The 20,766-nt window shown below is 43.6% G+C and overlaps 2 protein-coding genes and 1 long non-coding RNA gene across 3 annotated transcripts in view; 1 reads left to right on the top strand and 2 right to left on the bottom strand.

Moving 5' to 3' along the window:
- Positions 1 to 1,728: 1,728 nt before the first annotated feature.
- Positions 1,729 to 20,766, top strand: part of PYGL (glycogen phosphorylase L) — a 57,243-nt gene continuing 38,205 nt past the window's right edge. The window contains exons 1-4 of the mRNA XM_059914203.1: positions 1,729 to 2,079; positions 6,921 to 7,022; positions 9,890 to 9,968; positions 15,327 to 15,430. Coding sequence (XP_059770186.1) covers positions 1,837 to 2,079; positions 6,921 to 7,022; positions 9,890 to 9,968; positions 15,327 to 15,430 — 528 coding nt within the window. The 5' untranslated portion in view covers positions 1,729 to 1,836. The remainder of the gene's footprint in view (positions 2,080 to 6,920; positions 7,023 to 9,889; positions 9,969 to 15,326; positions 15,431 to 20,766) is intronic.
- Positions 3,030 to 19,833, bottom strand: LOC132359714 (uncharacterized). Its single transcript, XR_009500911.1, has 3 exons — positions 19,743 to 19,833; positions 18,449 to 18,510; positions 3,030 to 3,159 (listed from the first exon to the last, which is right to left on the bottom strand). It is a non-coding gene; the product is annotated as an uncharacterized LOC132359714 (long non-coding RNA).
- On the bottom strand, positions 12,741 to 13,738 carry LOC132359712 (bisphosphoglycerate mutase-like). Its single transcript, XM_059914204.1, is given in 1 exon segment — positions 12,741 to 13,738. A coding segment is annotated over 1 exon segment (780 nt). The 5' UTR covers positions 13,613 to 13,738; the 3' UTR covers positions 12,741 to 12,832.

Here is a 20,766-nt window from a genome sequence, read left to right as displayed (position 1 = left end):
TAACAGTAAAGTCCATTAATAAGTTGCACTAAGATTTTTGGGGGGAAATTCAATTCTGGCACTGGACTGTTTCTAAAATAATAGATTAATACCACATCTTATTGAAAAAGAAAAAGCCTCTGACATCCTAAAATACCATGTGTTTGCCTTTGACAATGTTTAAACACACACACACACACACACGCACACGCACACGCACACACACACAAATAAATACCACCAACACTGGAGGTGAATGGTGCAAAGATCAGCCTGTACTGCAGAGTAACACAGACTGCTTTGTTTCCTGTAAACAAGGCAACCAGCCCAGTGAGTTATCCCTTCATTTTACAGGACACACCTTTCTCTTTTCTCCTCCCTCCACCCCGCCTTCGGTTAAACAAGAGGCCAAAGGTAAAAGCCCCTGCCACCTAATCAGCCTGAAGGTCCAACTCAGGACTTCCGATTCTCACTAACTTGTCTGTACAGACGAGCAGGATGCTTTGACAGGGCAAGCATGAGTCTAGGAGTCAAGAAGCCCGAATTCCTGACTCCTCAAAAACTAAATGAAAGCAAAGGGGGTGCCCTGGGTTTCTTTTCTGATCCAAGATCGGGGGATGTCAAGGACTGACAGGCACGTGGGACAACCGAAGTAAAAGAGTGCTGACCCTCCAGGATCCCTTCCGAAGCTTGTGGTAGAACCCATTCCAGGTGAGAAATAATAGCATAGCAAATAAACCTCTGTAAAACAAAAGTTTGCCAGCAACCTGCTGTTACCTGAAAACTGGGTTTGCCTCTTGGTGGGTGTCGAGCCAAAAGACACAACCAAGCCAAAGATCGGGAGAAGGAAGAATTTATTACTTGCAGCAAGTAAGGAGAACACACGGAAACCTTCCCAAAGCAGAGTCTCCCTGAACAGCAAAACTGGGAAGTTTTAAGCTAAGGGTACATGCATATTCATGAAACGGCTTGAGCAGAGGAGAACTCAGCAAAGAATTGGGGCAAAGGTAGACAGAGGCCAAGCTTTAGTTGACTTAAGTCATGAGGGTCAACATCATCATTCCACCCTCCGCCTGGGTGGGGGGTCTTAGTTCCTGCAGACCTCAAAGATGGGTATCAGATTGCTGTGTATATCCCTTGGGGAGTAACTAGGGCTCTGTTTTATCACTGAACTATTATTTCTTGACTGCTTTTCCTTTGTTCCTGCATTCCCTTACTTCCCTTAAGATCATTAATTACTGAGACCTCTTCAAGGACAAGCACTGTGGCCAGGCTTAGACCACAACATGGCTTAGGCCAAAAATGCCTTCTCTTAGGTCAAGAAAGCCATGCAGGTGGTTCTCCCCTCTCCAGGGACCTTCCCCCCCCCCCCCGCCCCCCATCTGCTTACAACGCTTTCACACCAGACATCCTCCTTCTACCCAAGACTCTAGAGTGGGGAGGCAGGACAAATTCCCTCCTCTACTCACCCCCCAGCCCCATTCCCCAGATCCGGAAGGAGGCGTCAGAGTGTCCACGTGAGTCACCAAAGGGCCCACCTTCAACTGCCAAGAGGATTCAGCCCAGGTCCCTGGCCGCCAGCCCCCCACCTCCACCCCAACCGGGCCTATCGGGTGCGCAGAGGTCGCGACAGGCGCGCTCCCACCGCCGTACACGCCCTGCCCGGCCCAGAGCCCCAGGCAGGAGCCGGGCCTTCCCTCCGCCTCCCGAGAGGGCGGGCTGCAACCCCGGGCGGCGCCGCACCGAGGGGCGGACCCCAGACTTTCCTCCGACTCAAAAGCGGCGAGAGGCGCAGGGAGACTCCGCCCCTGTCCTGCCGCCGGGCGTTTGGAGCCGCACGTCCTGCTCGCCGCCGCCATGGCCAAGCCCCTGACCGACCAGGAGAAGCGGCGGCAGATCAGCATCCGCGGCATCGTGGGCGTGGAGAACGTGGCCGAGCTGAAGAAGGGCTTCAACCGGCATCTGCACTTCACGCTGGTCAAGGACCGCAATGTGGCCACCCCCCGCGACTACTTCTTCGCGCTGGCGCACACGGTGCGCGACCACCTGGTGGGGCGCTGGATCCGCACGCAGCAGCACTACTACGAGACGTGCCCCAAGGTACGCGCCCGGGCGCGGGGAGGCGGGAGGGGGGGCTCCTCGCCGCCCCTCGCCGGGTCGTGCCCTTCCGGGGCCGCGCGAGTCCAGCAGCCTGGCGCCGGGGCGGTGTCCGCGGCGGGGTGGGCGGAGCCCCCGGAGTGACCTCTCCTCACGCCGTTCTTGCCCCCCGCGAAGTCCGGGGTAGAGCGTCTGGGCGGCGGGTGGGCAGCCCAAGGGACAGATCCGGCCCTCCGCCAACACCCCGTTCACATCTCGTGGGCCTCACCGCGCTTCCTGCCCCTGGGGACCGCCTGGAGCCGACGCCCAGGCCTCCCTCGCCTGTCCACTTGCTTCACAAACTTTTTTGGAGCATTTCCTCTCGGCGTTTACTCTGAGATATCGGCCGGCTCCTCTCTCTATGCCAGGCACAGTTCTCGGCCCCAGGCAGTCGACCCAGAACAAAACGGATGAGAACCCTGCCTCGGGGAAGCTGAATGTTTAGGGAGGGAGACAAATGCAAAGGTCGTCGTCAGACGGTAATAAGAGTTAAGGGGGGGTAGGTGGGGAAGAGTGGGAAGAAGGTGCTTCACAGCCCACAGAACTTTTGGAGGACTAGATGGGGGTTTCGTGGGAGACCCGGGCTTGTCGTAGGTACTGCCCGAGTGTGGTGAAGGGGGAGGGGTAAAGGTCCCACCCCATGGTCAGAGCTCTGAGCGCCCCCCGCCCCTCGCCCAACACGCAGTTCCTAGGAGTGGGGTGTGGAGCTTCTGGACTTCCTTGATTCCTGCGGACTGGAGGCCGAGGGCCAGGCCACCCGGGAACTGCTGAGGGCTGCTGTTCACAGACCACCGCTACCCGGTGCGCGGGGGCTGGAGCGGACGCCGCTGGGCGCACGGAGGAACACTATTTCCACCTGGCCAATCTGGGAAGGCGGGGTGGGGAGGACTGAGTAGGACTTAGCAGCCAGACGGATTGTGTTGTGTAGAGTGCGGGTGAGCGAGCAGCTCTGGCAGCAGCAGTGAGGATGGTTGTGAGTCTTGAGAGAGGAAACTGGAAACGCTGGTTGGAGGCATATTGGAAAGGGTGAATGATGGGAATACCCTGGAGGTAGTGGGAAATACACATAAACATTTATTAGGAATTGTTTTAATAGGTAAAGCATGAAAAAGAATAGCCCATATTCCAAGTGCTTAAAGAACCCCTAAGCAAAACAGTCCTCAGAGTAAGGAATTGCAGCTGTAACAAAGCTTTCAAATGGAGAGTAACTTCCCCACCCCTGAGGCTTAGGCCTCTACCCAAAGCTAGCAACTGCTAAACTATATCCTTAGAAAACAGTTTATGTATACATATATCTACCGTAATTTTTATTTGCTTAGAGGGGACTGCACCTTACATTAAAAATTATTATTTAAGTTTTTAAGCTGGAGAGTGAGATGATAAGCTATATTTTACCACCTGCCCCCCTCCCCTCCCCACACACTTCCAAAGCATTTAGTGCCATAGAACACAGTCGCCTTGTACGTTTCTCCTCCGGTGACTTATCTGGTACTTTATGGTTTTCTTGTTCTCTTGTTAGTTTCTGCACTGGGCAAGCATTTCTTACTTAACGCAGGTATAAGCCAGGTATTCTGATAGTGATACAAGTGAACAAGATCCATTCCACACATGTTCATAAAGTGTCTACTCTGTGACAGTCATTCACATAACAGACGGTCCCTGCCCTCAGCATAGAGTGGAGCCAGTAGGTGTGTCCAATCTTCTCTCCCGCCTCCCCTGCTTTCTAGTAACTGCAGATGAATCCCAAATCTGGATCTCTAGTCTCAATTCCTTTTCTGGCTCCATCCCTACATTTGTAAGTGCTTGGTAAACATACCTAGATCTCCCCTTATTCCCTTAAACTCAGCATGTTAAAAACTCAAATCATCATCCCTCCCAATCCTGCCCTCCCTTCTGTGTTTCTAATGTTAATGGCATTGTCATCCTGACAGTCACCCAGACACAAAACTTTAGTTTCGCCTTTGATTTCCTCCTGTATTCCCCATTCAACGAGTTGCCAAATTCTGTTGATTTCTGCAGTTTGCCTTGAAAATACCCACTCTGCTCCATTCTCACTTCTCTGCCTAACTGAGGCCCTGGCCTCTGGTATTCGATGAAGTAGGTTTCTAAGTGTTTACCTTGCTTCCCAGAAATGGTTAAACTGGCAGCATGCAGCTGAATATGGCTAGCAGACTTATTTTATTTGGTCGGTTAGACATCTTTAAGCAGTTTTATTTTCCGTACCTTCAGGCAGGACACTCCAGTTCTTGGCCCAGTACTCCTCATTGTTTTTTGTGACTGCCTTTACACACGTATTTTCTCTGCCTGGCTCCTGAAGGCATTTGAGTTTGCAATCCCAGCTCATTCTATGCATTATAGCCTGATTAAACCTCTTAAAGAGATCCATCTTGCCCTCTGCTCAGATCTGTATCACTGGCAGTATTGCCTGCCACAGTCCTTAAGCACTGAAGGCCCTTCTCAGCCCAGGTGAGCCTGTCCCTCCCGTCTTATCTCCCATTACCCTCCCTCCCATTACCTTGCTCTCCCACCAAACCAATTTGCCGTCCATGCCCTGTTCTCCCCACTTCCGGGCCTCTGCCCACACTGCACCCTTCACCCGGGATGCCCTCCCCACCACGTGGAACTCTGCTCGACTCTTGCCTGCCCTGCAAGTCTCAGTTGTGTTGCCGCCTATTCTATACACCTAGTAATTAATACTAGGAACAAATTAAAAGTATTTTTTAAATATTGCTTATTGTTATGTCTTCTTTATTTTATCTATACAAGCCTTTTGAAAATTTCTAATTTTTGTAAAATATACATAAGATATTAGTAATAGTAGTGCATGCATGTAATCTATAAGCTATATTGGAGATGCTCAAATATTTTACTACCAGAAGTATGTTTTAAATGTTTAGGGACCACTAACTAAGAGGATGAGGGAGATCAATTTTTTAAGGTCTTTTATACCCCCAAATATAAGGTGCAAGCCCCCCCAAAAAATTTATTTATGGGAAAATAGGAAATCACCTTAAATTTATGTCCTTGGAAAATCTGTCATGTAACAAGATGCTATCAACTACTTTATTTTAAGCAGCAACATTTTTTTAGGAAGACCTTGAAATGTCTTAAAAACTCTTAAGTCCATGCTAATTTAGAATCCTTAAAAGGGAGACAAAGAAATTTAACACATATGTTGTCATTATTCCTGGGACTATGACCTCACAATTGCAAGTGTTGGATATATATACTGTATTTATAACCAAGCTTTTTATAGATCACTAAAAAGTAAAAAGCGATAGGTAGTGGTTATATTATAGAGATCATGAAAATGCACACAGGGAAGAATGAAAAAAACTGCCCTGATGTTATGTAAATGGATATTTGTGGCTTGAGATGCTCTTTTTTCTGATGCATTGGTACAAGGGCGCCAGCCTTGGGGGTGAGTGACGCCTTGCACCTCTTTGGCCTGAGTCTGCCCCAGGAAAGATACCTTTTCCCAGCTCACAGAAAGGTATCTAACAAACTAATGAGGGCCCTAATGACAGCATTATAGATATTCAAACAACTTGGATAAAAATAATGATGATGTGCTCTGGAAAATAGTGTTTGATAACATGTTGACTGTCCATGGGAAGACTTGGAATTCAATTGTTTCATAAAATGAAAGTAGGGAAAAGTGAGATTTCTGAATTGACATTTTCATATAATATTTTAAGTATATATGTGTAACTAATGAGTTAAATATAATAGGCATTTCTTCTTTTTTTATTTTTATAATAGGCATTTCTTATATTGAACTATATTCATTTTTTTTTTTTTTTAGTACTTCCTGGTTGACCAAATCCTTTTCTTTGGGGTTATTCCTATTGAGATATGGGGAAGTCCCTAAAATTTGAGGTGACTTTATATTGATATTGATGCATTTACAGATTTTTATTGTTTTGTTTTGTGTTTGGTGAAAAAGAAAAAAGGAACTGATACAGAGAGTAAGATATTTTATAAGAGGATGATGAAGTTACTGACCCTTTTTGTTTTCTTGACTACTAAACTGTGCTTGTACTTTAAAGGGTTTTAGGTAAGTCTGAGCTTTGCACCTTTCACTTTCAACTCTGATAGTATTGATATTTACTTGGCTTCTACTATGTCAAAGGCAAACAGTTTCTAAGCTGATAGAGAAATGTCCTATTTCACCAAGAACAAACACCAATAAACCTGAGGCAGTCTTTTGTTATACAGAAGGAACTATTGCCAGTTCATAGACTTTCTAGGATAATTTTAATTCTAAAATATTTAATTATAATATTACTTGCAGTAACAGTTAAGGAGGAATACTTTGTAGTCATTGGGTGTATCTTGAAGGAGTTAATCTCTGTGTTTCTTGGATGACTTGAGATGCTCACAGCCAACCCCACCTGACCCTCATCCTATAAACATTTTACAGATGAATGATGAGCTATGTCAGTCTGACTTCCGTTTACCCCAAACATATGTTTTTTCATGAGGCTCATGAACAGGAAGAAAAAACCCACAAAACATTGAATCTAATGAGTTGGATGAGTTTGCTTTTTTTCCTCTCCCTGGGGGTAAAAGATATACATTTTTTTAAGTATTACCAAAACCAGGATATGAAATGGTTTTTCCAACGCCAGTTAGTTATCAGTAGTGCTTTTCTTTAGCCCTTCATGCATCTATAGGAGTCTCATTTGAACCTGAGTTAAAGTAGCCCTGCCTGTTTGTTTCTTATTGGTGACCTTGTCTTTTTACGTTGACAAGTAAGATTGGCCTCATAGCCGTTAACAAGACCTCTCTCTTCTTTGTTTCAGAGGGTTTATTACCTCTCTTTGGAATTTTACATGGGCCGAACATTACAGAACACCATGATCAACCTTGGCCTGCAGAATGCCTGTGACGAGGCCATTTACCAGGTACATTGTCTCTGTATTTCTCTCATTCTCTCCCTTTAAATTTCAAGTTCAACTCAGGAACCTTGGGGATATAGCCACCCCACCCCCACCCCCCCAAAATGGTGAAAAATTGCTTCTATAGACATGGCTATTACAAACGATTAGAAATCTAAACTATAGTACTCCTGATCTCTGGGTTAAGAGGAACAAAGCTAGAGAACTAGTTTTGCCTCATGAGAATTTTGTTCTGCAATCAGTTTTTGACAGCATTACGCAACAAATTACATTTTAGAAATTAGCATCTGAACAAGCCTTTAAGAAGTACTTGAGTCCCTGCTCTCAGAATCACAAGCTTTACTTTGGGCTCCTATATACTTTTTTAAAGGGATCAAAGTTTGACTGTTATTTGTATATCAAGGCAATATATGAAAGTAATAAACTTTTAAAATTCTATTGTCATCCTTTCTCTGTTGCTTAATGAGATGTAAAATACACTTCCTCTTTAAATGAGGAGCCTGAGGTCTTGAACCTAATGCGTTAATTTGTTTGAATGAACTGTTTCTCCTTTGACCTTCAAGTATCTTCATACCAAAAATAGTCCTTAACCTTTCTGATGTGGTTAATAGGAGGAACATGTATTTGCAAAGATGCACTCTAAATAAGAGACTGTTCAAGTTGCTTTTGTCCTGGCATAGGGTTGTTCTCCTCTCATGTGGCCAGCTGCTTGTCACTAGGGCTGGTTTCCTTTGTGTGGGTTTAGTAGAGCATTTCGTGTGAAAGAACCATTGCATCTCCTCTCTGCTTCCCTTTTCTTTGCCTCCCCTGATATCAGCTGAAAAAAATATACCTCCTTTGCACCATAATCTAACCAGGTGGGATGAAGGGACCCACGTCTCCTTGCTCAAGGTTTACAGCCTACTCTAGACTCACATGTTTAGAATGTTAAAAATCCTGAGCACTAGCATTAGCAGTTGATGTCACAAGGACCCCAGTACTCTAGGCACCAGGGAGCAAATTTGAAAGCCCTTTGAACAATGAACAGAAGCAAATCCATTTTTGAACTCTTAGAAGATTTAGTTATCAGGACTTGTGTCAGAAAGCAACTTTTGATATAAGGGTAGGGATCCAAGCAGGTAACGCCACGGCAACTGGGGCGTCCACTTCAAGCATAGTTACATCTTGTGCGTATGTTTTCAAATGTGTAGATTATGTTTCCATGTAAAATTTCATGGATTGCCTCACTTTCAGATAAGAATGCAGTCATTTCACAACGGACCATTATTAGCCAGGCATGGGCTAGATTATTATCTAGTCAGCAGAGGACAGGTCATTTAATTTATCTGGCCATCAATTTCCTCATTGTAAGATGAACAGTCCAAAGTGACCTCTAGAACTGCAGAATTTTGGTACGAGTCCACACTGCTGCTACTGACCTCTGGCTGTGCGGGTCCCGACACTCTGTGGCAGGGAGCTGACTGGCAACCAATTCCATCATCCCCAAGGTCACAGTTGCTCCTTGGCCTCCCACAGTCTCCCTCTCTCTTTTTTTTAATTGAATATAGTTAATTTACAATGTTGTACTAGTTTCAAGTGTACAGCAAAGTGACTCAGCTATATATTCTTTTTTAGCTTCTTCTCCATTATAGGTTATTACAAGATACTGAGTATAGTTCCCTATGCTATGCAGTAGGTCCTTGTTTTTGGTTTTTTTTTTTTATAAATTTATTTATTTTATTTATTTATTTTTGGCTGCATTGGGTCTTCGTTGCTGCGCACGGGCTTTCTCTAACTGCGGCAAGTGGGGGCTACTCTTCGTTGCGGTGCACAGGCTTCGCATTGTGGTGGCTTCTCCTGTTGCAGAGCACGGGCTCTAGGCGCGCGGGCTTCAGTAGTTGTGGCACGCAGGCTCAGTAGTTGTGGCTCACGGGCTTAGTTGCTGTGTGGCATGTGGGATCTTCCCAGACCAGGGATCAAACCCGTGTCCCCTGCATTGGCAAGCAGATTCTTAACCACTGCGCCACCAGGGAAGCCCAGTAGGTCCTTGTTGTTTACCTGTTTTATATACAGTAATGTGTATGTGTTAATCCCAACTCCTAAGTTATCTCCCCCTCCCACTATCCCCCCCCAAGTCTGTTATCTGCCCCAGAGAGAAGTAGAGGATTTTAGGCCCATCCAGCAGGACCACAGGGCTGAGGTTTCCCTGACTGCTGTCTGGCCCCCGGTGTCATGGGCAGTGACTCACTAACTGGTTTTGGGTTAACAACCTTTGACCTTACTGAGTAAATATGTTGTGGTCATGAAAAGATGAACTTTAGTCCATCCCAGAAAATCTGACCTCATACCTTTTGGTAATTTTCAAAATTTAGTCCAGTTAGTATCAACTTGGTACTGGGACTATTTCTGAGGTTTTACCCTGACAACAGAAAATAATTTTCAGAAATAGTAATAGGCAACATTTATCGAGAAATATCTACCCAGGAATCATTGAGTGCTTTGTTTGTATAATCTCATTTAATTCACAGCCCTAAATGAAATAGATACTGTTATCCTCATTTTTAAACGAGAAATGAAAGGCATAATGAGATTTACTGCCTTGCTCAGGGTCATATAGCTAAGAAGTAACAGAGTCGGTAATGGACATTTAGAGCCCATACTCTTCTCCAAGCTGCTGCTGTGCCATCTCGGACAGTTTGCATCTTCAGTCACCAGCATCTGCAGCGGGTATCTGATGCCAGTTCAAGCAGTGAGGGACCTGGCAGGATTGAGTTCACAGATGAACCTGAAGACCCAACCCAGAGCTTTAGGAAATGACTGTTCTCTCTGAAGTGGCCTGTTTGTATATCTAAAGTTTGTATCCACGTCCTGTGTTGTTTTTCTTTCATCACCAGCTTGGATTGGATATGGAGGAGTTAGAAGAAGTTGAAGAAGATGCTGGGCTTGGCAATGGTGGTCTTGGGAGGCTTGCTGGTAAGTGTGCTATTGTCTGGCCCTTGACGCCGTCTCAGATGCCATGCACAACCGTGCTTAAAGAACCAGAAGACTGTCTAGAAGTGCACAGTGTGAGCTGGTTGTAGATGTGTTTGTTTCTGAGTCTGCACGGTGGTTTGACCAGTGCTAGACAAACAGTAGAGAAAGGATCTTTAACAAAAGAGACATTGCTTAAAAAGTTTGGAGACATTGCTTCAAACCCCAAAGCTAACCAGATCCTTCCTGTGCGCTTAAGGGTTTCCAGAGTGGCCCCTTCACTTCACTTTTATTTGTTCACAGCTGCTCAATTCACATACTTGTGTGGTAGCACCTAAGTTGTTTAGCCATTGTGTTATCGTCTTGTGCACTTAACAGTTTGCTTTTTGATTGACTAGTAGGCAGTGATACACTTGTTATACTATTGGTATGATTTAATTAACAAGTTTTTTTTTTTATATGGATGAAGTTTGAGTTCTTTGCTTTATCCAGGAAATGATTTTTCCACAAATATAGAGGAAAACATTAAAAATATAATACCAGTGCCATTAAATTAAAAATATGCATCCTTACCACCAAGCAATTCTACCTCCTGATATCTACCCTAAAGAAATACTCCAACATGTACACAAGGAGGCATGCGAAAAATATTGCTACAGTATTGTTTGTAAAAGCAAAATTTTAGAAATAACCTAATGTCCATTGATAGAACAGGTAAAAAAGTAGAGGAACCCCATGTTACAGAATAATATGTGTCAACCTAAAAGTGAACTATTTGTACTTCCCTGCATAGACCTCCAAGAGGTGAGGGGCCGGGGGCAGAGGAAACAAGTTGCATTAAAAGCCACACAGTGTTGGGCTTCCCTCGTGGCGCAGTGGTTGAGAGTCTGCCTGCCAATGCAGGGGACACGGGTTCGAGCCCTGCTCTGGGAAGATCCCACATGCCGCAGAGCAACTGGGCCCGTGGGCCACAACTACTGAGCCTGCGAGTCTGGAGCCTGTGCTCCGCAACAAGAGAGGCCGCGATAGTGAGAGGCCCGCGCACGGCGATGAAGAGTGGCCCCCGCTTGCCACAACTAGAGAAAGCCCTCGCATAGAAACGAAGTACCAACACAGCCAAAATAAATAAATAAATAAATAAATAATTAAAAAAAAAAAACAACTGGTACTGTATTTAAAAAAAAAAAAAAGCCACACAGTGTGATAACATTTATGTTTTTTAAAAATTAATATTTTATGTGAGAATGTATATATGTAAATCCATAGAAAAAGTCTGGAATTTGAAATACTGAACTGCTCCCTGTGACCTTCTCTAGAGAGGAGCACAGAATTGGGGGCGGCAGTCAAAAGGGCTGCTAGCCCTGTCGGTAACATTTTAATTGTTTTTACAAAGAGGATGTTACTATATTATTTACTTGTGAAATTTAAATTTAATAATAGAATGTACGACCACACATGTATCAGATTGTACTCTATGAAAAATAAATATCTACGTCTTCTCTTTTAGAAATGATTCCACAATCTCTTAATTTTACACACAGTTTCAAATGACTAGAACTCCATTTACATGTGTTTCATATTGTTTATTCCTTACTACATTAGTGGCCATGTGTTTTTTTTGTTTGTTTGTTTTTTATCTGTAACAGCTTTTATAGTTGTAAATTGTTTACATGACTTTATCACTGAAATATATGTCACTTGCTCTGAAATAAGGCAGTAGCTTAAAGAAATGATCACTTACCTATCTCCAGCATCTAAAAACATCGTATATCATTAAGATTGATAAGCAGTCAATTCTGTCTGTGGCCTACCCTGAATACTATAGACTACGTACCATAATGTTTTGCCCTCAGCAGATAAAGAACAAATGTATGTGACAAGTGCGAATATACCATTTCCCCTGTTCAAGTGAATAAAATTACACCCACTATATTCTACCTTCCCCTGACCCGACCTTCAATTTTTAGAGAATTAGGCATGTCTATGTGTTGAAATAAGTACAACTCTTTGTGTTATAGGAAGATAAGAGCAGAGAATAATTCAGCAGCCTATACTTAATATTTATGAATCATATGGAAATTCTTGGGATGGTACCATTTTCAGTCACAGAACTTATTTTTAAATTAATTTTAAAGACCCCAAAATTAAAGTTTAAAAAGCAAAAATAAAACAAAAAGAGAACACGAACAGCTATAGCTGTCTATATGCTGCTAATTCTAGCAGCCAGAGAGGAATTCCACCAAATGTCATGAGGCAAAGGGCCTTGGTGTTTGTTGTTGGCCGTCTTGGAGGAATCCATCCGTGACTCTCCCATTTAATGGGCCTCTAGTCTTAACCTATCAAAGCATCCCTTTCCCTAGAGGAAAAGACTAGTAATAAATACTTAAGTATAGTGTGTTATCTAACACCCTTTATTATCATCCTAGAAAGTCTCAGTAAATATAAATGTGAACTACTTATTGGAGTAAGTAGTGCCTGTCAGTGGTCACTCTATACTGATTTATTGAATGAGGAATACCTTGAACTTGACCTCCACTTGTTGCTCCCCCATCTCGGAAACTTATGACATTGATTAAGCCCCACTGGTGACTAACTTAGTGCCTAATTCAGATGAGGCCGGCAGGGGCTAACGCATAAGGCTTATGACATTAGCACTCAGGCATCCTAAAGCCTTTATCTGGGCCAACATAAGTTACCTAGTTACTTATACAAACTCTACCCCACAGCCTAGATCTGGGAAAATCAGGAAAAATCAGCGGGGGAGAAAAAAAAAAAAAAGAAAAAAAAAAAAAAACGAGATCAGCACCCACAACACACCGCATACCAATCCTTCTGCAGCTATCCCTAGCTAGCACGTGGGAAAGATTTTATTTGTCAGCACGTTTCACTTTTCCTTGATCCTCTACTTTCTTAATGGCTGCTTGGATAACCTCTTGGTTGCCCAGGAACTGGTGAGGTCCAACGGCATGCAGGTTCTCATCCAGTTCCAGGAGAATGGGGACTCCAGTAGGAAGAGTAATGTTGATAATGTCTTCATCTGAGATACCTTCCAGATGTTTCAGGAGTGCCCGGCTGCTATTTCCATGAGCAGATATCAGAATGGTTTTACCACTTAATACTTCAGGAGCAATCCTTTCATTCCAATAAGGAAGGAGTCTCTCCAGAACATCCTTTAAGCTCTCGGATCGTGGCAGCTGATCCAAAGGAATGTCGCACACTTTATATCTCCGGTCGTTGTAGATTTCGTGGTAGTAAGGATGGGACTCCTCTATGGGCGGTGGGGTCACACTGTAGCTCCTTCTCCACAGCCTCGCTTGTTCCTCGCCGTGATTCAAAGCCATTTGCTCCCTGTTGAGACCGATCAAGGCTCCATAGTGACGCTCATTGAGACGCCAGGAGCTTTCCACGGGAACCCATTCCTGCCCCAGCTCTTCCAGGATCAGCCAGGCTGTGTGGATGGATCAGTTCAGGATGGATGTGAACACGAGATCAAACTCAAAGTTTAGCGCTTTGAGTTGCTTCCCACAGTTCCGAGCTTCTTGCATTCCTTCACTGTTAAGTTTCTGATCCACCCAGCTACAAAAACGGTTCTCTTTATTCCAAGCACCCTCTCCATGTCTTAACATAATCAGTTTGTACTTGGACATACTGATGGCTGAGCTTCTCTAGTGCTTTCCAATGGGCCAGTGTTCAGTGACAGCAATACATCTGCAGAAAGACCACCAGCAGCAGCCGCTCGTCAGAACCGCCGAGCAGCCAGTGCCTCCCAAGACTCATCAGTGGCCATGTGTTTTAACGGTGCAATTAGTCATAGAAAACGCTGCCTTTGGCATACTTGGCCACCTTGAGAAGTTAATCATCGGGTAATTAGTAGGCTTTCCATGGAGCTATAGGAAGACCAGCAGAGCCAACAGCATGCTCATCTAAGACTGACAAGGTAGCCTGCCTTCGTTTTATGTAAAGTCCCAGGCCTATTTTTTGGCAGGGTTAACCCCACTCTGGGCCTGACAGGGAAGGGGTGAATGAGGCTGAGTAATTCTCATTAGATGACCTCATCTCTTACCAGACTGAAAAAACTGGGACCCCATTCTGGTGAGGCTCTCAGGATAATTTGATCAGGACCCAGGAAAAGACAAATCGCCACAGCTCCGAGAGAGCAGGAACTGGGACAGAGCCAGGCCCCATGAGCACAGGGACCGGAAGACCGTGGTGATGTTACAGTAACTTGAAGGTCTTGGCCATTGGCCTTTGTGGATCTGTTTTAGGAGTCCACCATGAACCTAGCTCAGTCTCTTCCTGTTTGATCAACAATTTTCAATGTTCTTTTCAGTTTTAGATCCTACTATATTTTCTCATTCTCTGTATATTTCTCAGTTCAGATTCCTGAGAGGGGCAATATGCTTAGCGTAACCCCTAAAATTGCTCCTGACCACAAGATAGATCCTACCCAGCCTGTTGATTGGCTGCTCTAGATCAGGTGCTCTGTCATTAAAGCCGTTGGCTACAAGGAACAGAAAACCTAGCAAAAGCTAGTTCCGCCAACAGGGACATGTATTATCACAGAACGAGAACTTCAGAGGTTGGCCATTCCAAGATTAATTTATTCAGCAGCACAATTCTGTCAGGACTCTGGGTCTCTATGGTTCTTTTGACTTTACCTTCATGGAAAAAAGACGGCAGCGGTAAGGAAAATCTTTCACTGTATCCAGCAGACTTTCTAGCACCTCTCATTGGTTTGAATGTCATTGTATGCTTATGCCAAAACCCAAACTGGTGAAGGACATAAAATTACTATGATTAGCTTAGAAGTTTAGACCAGTCAAGATTCAGTTCCTGGTCCAGCCTCCCTGAAGCATAAGGCCACCTGATATGTGAACCACACTGGAATTCCATTAGCCAGAAAGAGAGTCTGCCCCAGATGTCCAGCTAGTCAGGCAGATGGGTCACATGTAAATTATACACGTCTTTTCAAGCAGAGGGGGATGGAGACAGCTTCCCCTAGAAAGGGCAGTGTGAAGAACAGACATAATAAAGGACATTTCTAACGTAGACCAGCTTCCTTACCTGTTCTCAGATGAAATGCCAACACAGTGGTTATTTCTGGATGGTGAGGTAATAAATGTCTGTTTTCTTCTTTATACATGTTTGTATTTTCTACCTCTTCTATAGTTTATTTTATAATTAGAAAAAAAGTGTTATTTTAAAAACTTAATACCCACTGTGCAGCAGTCTCTGTGCTTTAAGATACAAATATGGTTTCTCATAGAGAAATGTTTTGTGGCTGCCATGTTTTTTAGAGAAAGACAAAATTTTGACTAACCTTGATGACCCTGCCTTTTGCCTGTGCTCTGTTTAATTTAGCCTGCTTCTTGGATTCCATGGCAACTCTGGGACTTGCAGCCTATGGCTATGGCATCCGATATGAATATGGAATCTTCAATCAGAAGATTCGAGAAGGATGGCAGGTATGTGAGACATATTGTTTAATTTTGTCATTAAAGTACTTTGTCTTCATGGTGTTCTGGATGGTTTATAATTTATGGACATTTTACATAGAGCTTTACTGCTTTCTGTGGCATCTGGTTGACATGAGTGAATACCGTCGGTCTTCCCACTTTGAGGTGTAAGCTCCCTAAGAGCGGAGAGCCTGCCGGTATCCCCAATATCATTCACCACCAGATCCGTAGCATCTTGTACGGTGCCAGACTCACAAGGGTGCTCTGAAAATATTTATCACTGATTGCCTGAATGTGGACTACCTATAATGTGCCATGTCCTATCTCTGCAGCATATAAAATGGAGGAGCATATCTTTTGGCTCATGATCTTCCCCAGTAACTCTTTTTTTTCTTTTTTTTTTTTAATAAATTTATTTATTTATGGCTGCGTTGGGTCTTTTTTTATTGTTATTATTAATTTATTTATTTATTTTTGGCTGCATTGGGTTTTCTTTGCTGTGCGTGGGCTTTCTCTAGTTGCGGCAAGCGGGGGCTGCTCTTCGTTGCGGTGCGTGGGCTTCTCATTGCAGTGGCTTCTCTTGTTGCGGAGCACGGGCTCTAGGCGTGCAGGCTTCAGTTGTTGTGGCTCGTGGGCTCTAGAGCGCAGGCTTAGTAGTTGTGGCGCACGGGCTTAGTTGCTCTGTGGTATATGGGATCTTCCCCGACCAGGGCTCGAACCCGTATCCCCTGCATTGGCAGACGTATTCTTAACCACTGTGCCACCAGGGAAGTCCCCCAATAACTCTTGATAGTAGGAAGCATGTCACCATTTTTGTAGGTGAGAAAACTGAGGGTCTTAAGAGGTGAAGTCACCTCAGATCACACAGCTGGCAAATAAGGCTGTATATCCCCAGATTTCCAGGTCCACATTCAGTATTCTTTTCTACACTCAGAGTCTTGCCCTCCTTAACATGCCTATCTTACAAGATATGTAAGCTCAGTGTTCTAATTTTTTTATAAGACGAAAGCAGGCAATCCTGTTAACTATTATATCAAAAAACTCTGGCACATATTTAATATGTATAATTATAGTGCTCTGTAGAAAATTGCACAAATAGTAATGAATCCATACAAATGACTCTCATTTTATTTTTATATAACCAAACTAGATTCTTAAGTATTTGTTTCTCTTTATCTGTGGTAACTCTTTGAACTACAGTCAGCCCTGGCATGGACAGTTTTCCCTGATGCTAAGTGTGATTTAGGTTTTTTTCTCTCCCTATCTTTGTCTCATACACGCACATCATTGACAAAAAGATACTGGATTTTCAAGAAGCCTGAGCTCTCTGAGCCCTCCCAAGAGTCAGTCCAAGGTCAGCGTGATCAGCCATTGGGTTGGGGGACCTAGGCTGGAGCTAATCCCAGGGGAGAGGAAGGATGAGAAGCCGAGTGTCACCGCCATCCACTCTCCCCTCCCTCCGTGTTTGGACACTCTGGGCCAAAGAAGGAGGGCACTAAAAGATTTGACATGATAAGAGAATGCACCAAGGGAAGTCCCAGGAGGAGAATATTGGGAACATATTGAAAGACAAACTTCCAGATTTTGTTAAGAACCAGTGTATCTTTAGCTACTCCTAAATCAATTAGGAGGCAGCATTGGGTAGAAAAAAAATTGGGCCCTAATATGAGATCTAATTTCTAATTTGAGGCCTAAGTGCAACTCATTACCCTTATGAAGTTTGTTGCCTTGATTAGGTTACCTAGCTTCTCTGAGCCTCACTTTTCTTGTCTGCAAAATGGAGATGCCAGCTTCACAGAACTATGAAAATACGTAAAATGTCTGTTGCACAAATAGGCACTCAATGAAATGTTAATTTGGCCTAATAAAAGGAGGATAATTTTTTAAATTGTGGTATTATATAGTAAAATATTAATGCAACCATTAATATCATGTTTTTAATTAATTATAATGAAATGGGAAATTGTTTATGATAGTTGAAAAAAGGAGGTATAGGATCATTTGGATAGTATGACCTATCCAAAGGAAACCAAAAAGATAAAGTGCTAGAAAAAAAAAGACGTCAAAGCTTCAACAGTAATTAATTATCTCTGGGAGATAAGATTATGGGTGACTTTGACTATCTTCTGTTTGTTCTCCTACATGACTCATATTTCATAAGAAATGTGTATTTTATAATCATAAAAAGATATAAAAACAAAATAATTGGTTCCCTTCCACAGTGAAGTAATCTAGGGCTACATGGTGAGAAGCCTAGCTTGGCTGGCATTTCCAGTAGGACCAAGATTTTAACACAACCTGACCAAGCGATACATGGATCCATTCTCAGTCTTTGTATCCTGTATGGTACTCATTATACCCCAGAATGTTTAAGGATTTTATTTCTTACTTTTCTGTGAAAGATTTTTTTTAACTCAGCAGATCAATCTCAAAAAATTGTCTTTCAAGTGCATTTTCCCCAAAGTCTTATGAAAGGTCACTCTTTATTAATCCCACCTATGACCTTTGCTACTTTTAAATGGCCTTATTTCAGGAAACCATCCCTTCTCTCCTGTGAGACCCAAGAAGTATATATTCTAGTGTTCTTAAAGGAAAAAGAGAGCCCAAGTGGCTTTTGCTAGTCTCCAAAGCTAGCTTTACTACATCATCACTTCTTTCATTACAACTGAAATTGAGTCAGAAGGACACCTAATTTTATCTACCATAGCCATTGTTCACTGGGATGGGATTTTAAAAAGCAAACATAAAAAAGAAACTGTTTCCATGAAAAAACAAAAAATATCTTCCAGGAAAGCAGAATGCCTTTTGGGGGCATGGTCACTGCCCTACTCCCATCAGCTACATCGTTGCTCTTACGATGGAGAAGGCTGATGAAAATTGCACAAGCTAGGAAGATTTTTAAAGGTTGATGGACTTTCAGTTTTTGAAGGCTCTCTTCAAGGAAGATTTGCAGTAATAAAGTGTTCGTTGTGAACTCCACCCCGCCCCCCAAGGAAAATAATTTTATTGCTAAAATGCTTGACTTACCTCGAACTCTAACGGGGATCATTGAAACCTTCTCAGAATAGTCCTCTGAAAATGACTGGCCACTGGGAGGAAGAGGGGGAAAGACAGTTGAGACAGCTTCACGTTAAAGTTTAACAGTCACGCACTAAAGTTCTGAGTGGAAAGACGCTGACAGTAGAAACCTCAGGGTTGAATCAAACAGTCTGCTGGAACATTCTTTCTCTTAGAAGCCTGCTATACCTAGCCATGCACAGTTCACATTACCCAACAAGCTTCTCCTGGCCATTGTTGAATTCTTGGTGCTCCCCAGAAACATTTACCAATGACTGGTACCATCAGAAAGCAAAGTTTGTTGACAACTCCTGATGTTTGCTCACTGGTTCTTCATGTCCTGTGTATCCCACAGTTGAGGGGAAAAGCGTTTCTTGGAATTCAGTCACTCACAGAGGCCCTGAGCTGACCTCTGCTTCCATGCTGGCTGGAATAGAGTCCACCGAGTATTCTCTCCAGGAAGACCCCAGATCCAGCTGCCACACATCCCCCCGCACACACCACCACCACTGCCACCACCACCCAGGCGGGCACGCTGCTCCTCTCGCCACAGTCTCCTGCTTGCTTTGTCTCAGCTCCTTTTCATCTGGGATGTTCAGATCCACACAGCCTACTTGCATATAAATGAAAGCTCTCCTCCCGTCTGGCCCCTGCCCTTCATATGGCTCAGCAAGTTAGTGCACTCAGGGATCACTGGTTACATGGAAATCTAAATTTACAGACCAGTTTGTTAATTTGTTGGAAGAAAGCAAGACAGAAAGGAGGTTTATCACCATCCCGCAGCCTCTGTGGATTGAGTTGGGGTGGCTGGAGGCGGTTCTCTCTTTCTCCTCTGATCTGCTCAGAACAGCTTGCTTTTATGAAATACCTGTTTTTCAATTTACCTTAAAAACAAGCTTTGCATAACTGAGGGAATTGTTGACTGATTCCTTGCCAAAATCAGGAAGAGACTCAATAAAGAACAGCAAACTAGGAGTCCTATTCTCCTACAGAACTTGTTAACCCAGTGAAATTAAAACCAGCCATTATTTGGCAGGGAAAAACCAGACCAACATTGAGAGTGACTGGCTGACTAGTCCCTTGTCACTTAACAGCGTGTCCTCAAAAGAGCAAATGCGGCCTCTGATTTGCAAAGGAGGCCAGGAGGGGCCCGTGGTGGGAAGCCCAGAGCTCAGCCTCTCTTCTACGGGCATTTCACGCTGCTTGAGGGGAGAAGAGTCTGCTTCTGCTGCATTCTTCCACAGAAAATATGTTGTCAGCTCACCTGTGCACGTGATTTTCGAGAGGAATGCTGTTTCTGCTTCATCGTCCTCCTGGTTCATGTAAAAACTTAAGGTGTATTTTGCAACAGTTCTGAGTGCTGAAATGAAGCAAATAGGCCGTAAGGTTCTTTCCTGTTACAGGAAGCAGTGTGTGTTCACACTGACCAGTATTTGAAACCCAGAACCTGCCCTTGCTTAAGTGCAGCGTGAAGTGTTTTGTAAGTCAGGATGTTTGATCTTTGTGCATAACCTCATTTATTTTTCATAGAGTTTCTAGTTATTAACATGAGCTAGAGGACTCTAACTTAAACAATTTCTTATCAACTGATAAAATTCAATCCTTTCCTTGTTAAATTTTAATTGTATTTTTTGTCCTCTTTATGAATGGGATAGCCGAAGTCTCAATTCTGAATTACAGTTCCTGACTTTGTATCGCCGTGTAGCTCCCGGCTGCACCATGTACCCGCTGGCTACATGTTCAGATGCAAATTTTTAAATGCAAAATTTGAGACCCCTCCCCAGACTGCCTGAGACTCTGCATTTTAACAAGGTGCACTGTACTGATTAGCTCACATCTAGGTCCAGCCTTCCCTAGGCTTCATCCTGCATCTGCTACATCCTCCTGAAGCTCTCTAATTCCAGACCTTCTATCTAAAGATGTTGTTTCTGTGTGTCCCCTTTTCATTCATCATGACACTGGTAGTTCTTGTTAATGGGCAGCTTACTGGCGTTCCCAATATGATCAATGTTTGAATAAATGGATGTGTGTTTGCTTGTCTGGCTGTTGACATTAATGTTTTGTCTAATATTTCAAAAGATAGCTGTGTTTGTTTGCCTCTCTCCACACTGTGCCTGGGGCAGACACTGAACTCATACGTAGGTGATCATGAAGCATCCAGCATTGTGTCATAATTCATCATTAATATCCTTTTAAACTAAAGCTGAGTTTTCTAAGAGGGAAGGATGAGGAATCAGGTAGGTAAGATAACCATATTGGGGGTAATCTCATTGACAAGGGAGCTTTGT

The sequence above is a fragment of the Balaenoptera ricei genome, chromosome 2 (assembly GCF_028023285.1).
Source record: "Balaenoptera ricei isolate mBalRic1 chromosome 2, mBalRic1.hap2, whole genome shotgun sequence".
NCBI classification, from domain to species: Eukaryota; Metazoa; Chordata; class Mammalia; order Artiodactyla; family Balaenopteridae; genus Balaenoptera; species Balaenoptera ricei.
This window is presented reverse-complemented; position numbering and strand designations above follow the sequence as displayed.